This window comes from Acanthisitta chloris, unplaced genomic scaffold, assembly GCF_000695815.1.
Source record: "Acanthisitta chloris isolate BGI_N310 unplaced genomic scaffold, ASM69581v1 scaffold16525, whole genome shotgun sequence".
In the NCBI taxonomy this organism is placed as follows: domain Eukaryota; kingdom Metazoa; phylum Chordata; class Aves; order Passeriformes; family Acanthisittidae; genus Acanthisitta; species Acanthisitta chloris.
Genome location: NW_008672248.1, coordinates 30,019 through 38,116, shown reverse-complemented (window position 1 = coordinate 38,116; position 8,098 = coordinate 30,019). Strand labels below are relative to the sequence as shown.

General features: G+C 40.6%; 1 protein-coding gene across 1 annotated transcript in view; it reads left to right on the top strand.

The window, feature by feature from the left end:
• LOC103802007 (A disintegrin and metalloproteinase with thrombospondin motifs 19-like) overlaps nucleotides 1-8,098 on the top strand; it is a 35,628-nt gene that overhangs the window by 279 nt on the left and 27,251 nt on the right. Inside the window, 2 exon segments of the mRNA XM_009074446.1 lie at nucleotides 248-786; nucleotides 788-926. Of these exon segments, the coding sequence (XP_009072694.1) occupies nucleotides 248-786; nucleotides 788-926 (678 nt within the window).

Genomic DNA, 8,098 nt, shown 5'->3' with positions numbered 1-8,098 from the left:
TTATGAAGAAGAACACCCCCAGCTGTTGGCATAAACATGACTTCTGCCCAGCTTAGGCTCCAGCTCTCTCTGTGTTCTCTAGGACCGTAGTGTGTCCCAGACACCTCAACAGGTGTCAGACACATCTAGCAGCTGGTCCCCCTGCCGTGCGTAAGACAGGATGAAAGGGACAAATGAAGCCCATTGTATTTTGGGTGGCATGCTTGGTGGTCTGGGTCTCAGAAAGAGCGTGTTGTGGGGGGTATAGGGTAGATTTTTGGCAAGCAATGGGTGCTGCTGGGTGCACCACTCATTTGAAGTATCTGCTGGCCTTCCCGCAGGTCTCCATGCTTCAGAAGAAACTGAGGAGTGGGAGATCGTCTTCCCTGTGCTGTGGAGCCCGGGCCAGCAGGAGCCAGCAGGTGGCAGTGGTGGTGGGGGGGGCTGCAATGCCGACCCCAGCAGTGGGAACAGAAGCAGCACCTTCAGCACCCATGCCACACCTGGCCCGGTGGCGGGCAGTTCCCGAGAGGTGCGTTCAGTCTCCTCTTCGGTGGACGGGCAGGCACAGGCTGTGGGGGAGGCAGCAGAGGAAGAGGACACCGAGGATGAGTATGAGTCTCAGGAGTTTTACCACTGGTCCACCCTGCCCCAGGGGTCTGGTGCTGCCTCTCAATTGCCATCGCCACCATCTCCACCACCACCACCTCCAGCAGAGGATGGAGATGAGGTGCTGTTGAGGATCCCAGCTTTTGCTCGGGAACTCTACCTGCTGCTCAAGAGAGATAGCCGCTTCCTGGCTCCTGGCTGTGGAGGAGCGGCTCGGGGGTGAGGGCAAAAGTCCACCCAGTGCTGCGCAGTCACAACCTGAGAGAGCTTGTTACTACAGCGGTGCTGTCCTCCGCTACCCGGGCTCCTTCGCCTCCTTCAGCACCTGTGGCGGATTGGTAAGATGACCTTGCATGCAGGGGTAGCACCAAGGTCTACATCCAAGTGTCTGCTTCATCTGTTGCTTTTCACTCCCATCCCTTTCCTAAGGTCTTCTTTCTTTCATATCGTCTTGGGTCCTGCCTCTGTGCTTTTTTTTAACCGTTTTTCCATTCATGCTTTTATTATCCCACTCATAACTTTTCTCAAATCCTGATTCTGCCTTTATCCTGTACAGTTTTTATATTATTTATCTTGTTTCCAGATACGCTATTGTCTCTCATTCCCATAGCTTTCTGTTTTGGATTACCTTCTTAGATCATTTTTTCTTCAACTTTTATCATCTCCACCTGTAATTTTATCTTGGCTTTCAATGGATATTTGTAATTAGGTACCTCCATGCTCAGTCTCCTTTCTTTTCTCTGTATCATCGTCTCTCCTCCAGTCCATCTGTAATACATTTGTTCTTCATCCCATCCTGTATTTTAAAGTTTCCTTTCTCGTCTGTGTTATCCTCCTTCTGCATCACAGTTTTCAAACTCTTCTGTCTTAGCTATTTCTACCAATATTTTATGTCCCCATCTCATTTTCGTTACTCCTTTTCTTTGATCCCTCTCATCTCTTTGCCCTTTTTTTTCTCTGCATCACAGCTTCCCACATGAGGTACCTGTAGTTACTTGGATTTGAGACTTCTTTCAGTTTCTCCATAGAAGAATGCAATGAGTGTGTTCTCTACAGAAATGTTAACACAGTCAGACTTTTTCAATGGTTATTACTTCTGTGGTGTATGTCCCTTATTTAAAACAAATTTCACCTGCTATTATTTCTGTTGCATCAGTCATGATTTTTACCAGATAAAGATGAGAATTGGGCACATTGACAACAGCAGTGGTGATCCAGTCAGCTGCAATTCTAAGATGCATGGGGGTGGATGGAAAGAGTAGAAAGCAGCTGGGATGATGTAAAATGCTGGCAGGACTTAAAACAATTATTGCTACTATTATTCTCATATATAGCATTATAAATGCATGCCCCTGCAGCACTTTACAGAATTTAGAGTACAAACAATAATGGTGCTAGTGAGAGCTAACACCATCATGATCCTGGGTTTTTTGGATGGCTAGATGGGTGTAAATCACTGCAATGACATGATAAGTTTTCTTGCATTTCTTTCTGAATTGAACATCTAACTTAGTTCATTGTTGATTAATGAAGATATGCCTGCCTGGTTTTTATTTCTATGACTGTGAAGTAAAACCGGGTAAAATGTGGAAATTTTGACTGCTTATTCATTTGCTTGTTTGGACTTATTAAAAAATCGAAACACAAACGGAGAGTGGTGGAGAGGGAACATATGTGGATTGACACCAAATAAAATATTTGCCTGCACTCCTGCAAAGTGAAACCGCCAAGTTTTACACCACTTTAAGTGGCTGGCATCTAATTATTGACATTTTGTCAGATTTTCCAAAGCATGGTAGCAGAATTAATTGTGGAGAAAAATACTGACAGTCAACAGATGGTGGTTTGAAAGCAATCAGGTGAAAGATTTTTGTCTTCTGGAAAAGCATTTGAGTTCTGTTCTGTTTTTTTAGAATTTCACTTCATTCTACATTGCTTTTGGGTAAAATTAGGTTAGAGAGAATCTTTGCAAAGAAATTGGTGGAGATAATCGTCACAAATGTCTGCTCAAAAGTGGTGGATGTCATTACATGTCTGTAATTCCTCTATTTGTTATATAAATTGAAATCCACTGTTTAAGTTGTCTCTAGTTCCCTAGGAGCCCTATTAGTAATTTTTGATTCCATTAGACTTTACTGGTAGTTCCAGCTTACTCCCAACCCACTGGCCATCTAAGTGTGCATGTGCCCACATCATGTTTCCCATACAGAGAACTGCAGCTGGAACATAAACAATTCCGTGTATCTCAAATAAAATTGGAAACTGTTGTTGATGTTGACTGGTGTTGTCATGATCCTCAACTGCATAGTCTTGTTTATGGTGAAGCAGTTAAGCAGCTTTCTTCCTGAGAGTGTTGCTGTGTCAGGCACTGTTAAAAAAAATTGGATAGTGCTATTATGTCAAAGTTGTCATAACAAATCCTAAGCTATTTGTCATTCTTTATTCCATCATTGCTTGGGCTCTATTACATATGCAATTCGCTAAGTTTCCAAGAGTATTGAAAAAACATCATAATATGCATTGCATATTCCACCCTGTTTCATCTAGGCCTTGCCCTGCAAACAGAGCCAAGCAGTATTTCAAACTGCATTTTCTTTCTAAAGATGTAAAAATCCATTGAAACTTGAACCTGCATATATTTTATTGTAGTTACCTCAATTAGAATTTATTTTTTCATTTTAAATACAAAGACATTTCAGGTAAAGTATATTATGACTGTCTTAGATACACTTTCATTTCAAAGCCTTGCAGAATTTGGGTTAGGATTACTAAACTGCATATAGTTTGGAAAGTCAAAGAAGTGGGCTAATATGCAGCTTAGATTCCACTCAATGATTTTTCTTTTCAGTGTGAAACGCAGCATTTCCGTCTGACTACAAAACTTCCACCACTCTGCTCTTAGGATAATAGCCTTTTAGTGAATCTCTTTACTTACCAAGGAAATTTAACATGACAGACAACAATGATTTTGCTGCATAGGAGGAAATGAGCAGAAGTGTAGTGGTTTGGCCATCATGTGCAGGGGAGGGTCATACATGGCTGTACAGATGTATGGCAGTTGCTGTAGGGCTAGGGCTAGTTTTGTGAAAAGGTACTGCATCGTCAATAAATGACAAATGGATAAAATTGCTGGGCCATCCATGCAGGCTGTTGGTGTTGGCTCCAGCTTCTCAAGGCATGTCTGAGCTGGTGATATTCAGGAAACTGAAAAAAATATCTGTATAGATGTCTTAACTGCTACTTCTATATGCAGAAACCGACTAACCAAATTCTGGCTGCTAGCATTGTCGTCGTTTGGCAACCTACCTTGACAAATGAAGGCAACATAACTCGGTGGATATTTTCTAATTAGACTAAACACTGGAGATGGGTATGGACTGTCTAGAAACTCCATCACAGTGGCCTTCGTGCAATCTCAGAGCTCACATGATCAATGGTCACAGTCTTATCCACCTACTTGCGCAAACACTTTTGGATTCTTACGAACACTTTTGGATTCTTACGTCCTTTTGAAGCTCAGTGGGAATTGCTCTAAGTGCATTTTGGGATTCTGCACTGATGCTGTGGAAAGATTAGTAAGGAGAGCTTTCCAAGAATTCTCCTGTCTGTATGCTGACTGCCTACTTGTTCATGGTTAGTCAAATACCAGGATGTAAGCTGTCCTGCTAATGCCAGGCTCTTCTTCTGAAAGTGATGAATTGCAGAGCTGGACCATTGATTATTTAGATGATTGTTTCCTCTGCTTCTTGTGTTCTGCTATAATATTTAAAATCCCCAAAAAAATTCATGTCAAGTGTTATTGAACAGGTTTATTTTTGGCTGGTAATATATATAACTTACAACTGGCAGGTTTTTTTTTAGAGCATGCTGTAGGAGAAACTTACCATGGACTTAGAAATTACAAAATCTGACTACCCGTTCGTTATCTACTGCTAGAATGAAAGTTAAACTAGTCTTTCTACTTTTCCCAAAGAGAGCTGTAAAAATCGCAAATGTGTGCTTTTTGCCCTACCCATTTCATTTCAGAAAGAGAGTTATTAATGTCATTTTTTTCCCAGTACTGAATTGCTTAGGTAATACTCTATGGCTATGTGCTCACAGGCAGGGGTTTTCCCAATGGTTTTTTTCCCCTTTAACCAAAGCAGTCTACAATAGAGAGAGCTAGGTAGGTAAAGGATTTAAATGTATATTTATTTCTAAATGGAATATGTTTAGACTTTCAGGAAGCACAAACAGCAAAAGTATACACAGGTGATGGAAAGACAGTGCAGCTTCAAACAGCTGTGCCGTTCATCTCAGCACTTAGCAGATTGCAACAGAACAACTCCGGAGTTTTGCCTAAAAAGACAGCATTGCCATGTGGGTTAATTTCCTGGGGAGGAGTTTTGAAATTCATCTGATTTTCACTGGACTTTAAGAATGTGAACCAGTCAATAGCACATTTAGAGTTCTCTAAATCCCCGAAGAGTCAGTGTCCAATGCTCTTTGCAATTAAAATTAAATCACAGTGACTTGAGTCGGAACAAGTCTTAACGCATCTCTAAGCCAAGCAGGGAAGAGCTCTCTCTAGGGGAGTGTGTGATGCTTTTATTAGGCCTCATTGTCATTAAGAAGAAGGTACTTAAAAATCTGATCCATAGTTTGCATTCACCTGTTATTCATGGTGTTAAAGAGCACTATTCAAAGTAATGCTGCCAGCATCAGCAAAAGAATGGATGTCAGCTACATGCAGAAATGTGTCAAATGTTGCCGGACAGCAGCATTTCAACAAGTATTTCTGATGGTAATGTCCTACTTTTACAATAGAACAGAAGTAGATTAGGATTTGAAAAACCTACATGCCTTCTTTATTAGTGGAGTGGTTGTAGAGCCCTGGGGTAAGATCTGAAAAAAGCCTGAAGCACCTCTACAGGAAATACATGATATTGTTTTTACTTCTGACAGAAACTGTGTTCTGAAAATTAGTGTTGTTAACTAATAGTAAAGAAATTACATATGATGGATTAATATTTTAGGGATTTTTTTAGAATATTCTGAATTTACATGACCCTTAAATTCAGGACGCATAACAGAGCTTATAGAAAGCTGGAATTGCTTATTTGGACCTCTCTGTCAAGTACAGTCTGACTTCATAGCTCATCTCAAAAGAAGCAGAATGAAATCATAATGAACAATAGTAATAAAATAAATTAAAAATGTTCTATTTTCCTAAAATTTTGCACACAGTCACTTTTGAGAATAAGATTCAGCCTGAGAAAAGGTTGAATCTGTGTTTTGACATCTTTCCTCCTAGAAAGGGATTTTATCCACAGTGCTTCACCATTTTTATATGGGAAAAGTCCCCATGCATATAGTTCTTAGTTACACTTCCAAGTGATTCTTTCAATGAGAGCAGTGCCTGTTATGGCAAGTATACTTGAATTTTTGGACAGTTTTGGAGAGCTGTGCTGACCTTGTGCCTTTTGGTTTTACAGCTTCTTTCAGAGGCAGTGCAATACTTAACCTGCTACAACTCCTTTTCCTGGCATAGGGTCAGATGGATGGAGGATGAATAGGTTGTTTGCGTTTGGTGTGAGTAATTAGTCTATTTGCTGTGCAGTGCACATGGCAAGCTGAAGACTTGCTTTTGTGAGTTTCCCTGCTTTTGTTGGGCTCTGGGAGTAGGTAAGCAGAAGCAACTCATGGTCGTCATACATTGCTCTGTGAAGCTGTATTATTACAGGTTGTGAGGTCCTGTGTACGGCTCCGAGCCTCCTGAAATAGACTTCTTGCTTCGATCAAGCTGGAGAGCAACTACCCCATTACACCATTTCATGCAAGCCTGGAATGTGTTAAATACCAAGCCTTTTGTCAACCAAACATAGTGCCCCTTCCTCCCCACTTCAGCGATGTTGCAGTTGCACATTGGTATTGAGTAACTTCCACACCAGATGCTTTTCCAAAATAAGTTTGAGGCAATTACCGCTTCTTTTGTTCTGGGGGCAAGCAAAACAGAGATCGCTAACAAATTTTCTTAACAGGGTAAAGAAAAGAGACTGTTAGCAATCTTTATGGTCCATTTGGTATGTACAGGGTAAAGTTTGACATTACAGAAGGAGGATTATAAAATTGAATAGGATTATCGTACAGGCTGCCAGGATGAAATTAAGTACACACTCTCCTTCTCTACACCCGACTTCCTGGGATCCATAAATGAAGGAGAGGACAAATACAAGCCTACTGTTGCAATATAAATTTATTAAAGAAATGAAATTTTGCTGAGAGGGACAGAAATAAATAGTGAATGAGGGTATTCTATGAGTATCCTTTACTGAGAGGTCACAGGTAAGTTTTACTTTGCTGACTAACTTATGCCTTATTTGTGCTTTAAACATCTTTAAATGGGCAGTATGATATTTGTCATCAGTAGAATTGGGTGGGCAAGGTAGGGCATGAGTGGAAGTGTCAGAACAGAAAGCAACTGTGCTCTGTTAGGAAAGTGCATCCTTTCATGAAAACAAGCATCCCTGGGAAGATAAAACATTGGACTAAAATTTGTACTTCTCACCTCAGCATAAGGTAGAACTTTAAACATCTTTAAATGGGCAGTATGATATTTGTCATCAGTAGAATTGGGTGGGCAAGGTAGGGCATGAGTGGAAGTGTCAGAACAGAAAGCAACTGTGCTCTGTTAGGAAAGTGCATCCTTTCATGAAAACAAGCATCCCTGGGAAGATAAAACATTGGACTAAAATTTGTACTTCTCACCTCAGCATAAGGTAGAAGGACCAATAAGGTGGCTCTGGGTCAATGCATGCTTTCCATGTCTGTGTTGAATCTAACCTGGGTTTTCTTCCTCCTGGAGTTACCTGACAGTGGAAGGTGGGAAAGGAGGGCAGCCAGACCTCTAGGTCCCCAACAGGACAAAACAAGTTGTTTACATGAGGCTACTTTGGCATGCTTAGGCAAAGACACATATTCCTCTAGTAAAAGCTTAGCTGCTGTGTTTGTAATCTGTTAAAATCTCTTCACTAAAATCTCACCTTGAACATCTAATGAAGCAGAAATGAAAACACAGTAGAGAAGGCAGAAAAAATTAAAATCAACAAGGTGACTGTGGCTAGCTGGTATAACCAACATATATGTACAAGCATAAGAACATTAACACTAATAACAAGCTTGCTGAACAGCAAGTTGCTTACAAACATAACTGTTAAATCTAGGTTGTGGTGGGGGTTTTGGAGTTGGTTTTGGTTTTGTTTTTTTTGTGGATTTTTGTGGAGTTTTGGAGGGGGTTGTTTGGTGGGGGTTATTTATTTGCTTGCCATGTTGTTTTTTTTTAATAAAGGAAAGGAGTACTGGAGAGTGCATCTCTTTAAACATTTGAGTTCTGTCATTAAGTACCATAAATCAACAAAGATATGTTTAAAGATAAAGTACTAAATCCTCTTTGTTTCTGTTTTCCTTCCTGAGCTCTGATGCTACAATCTGTTGCTATTCTTTGTCTTTCTGAATGAAATATCATTTGGTT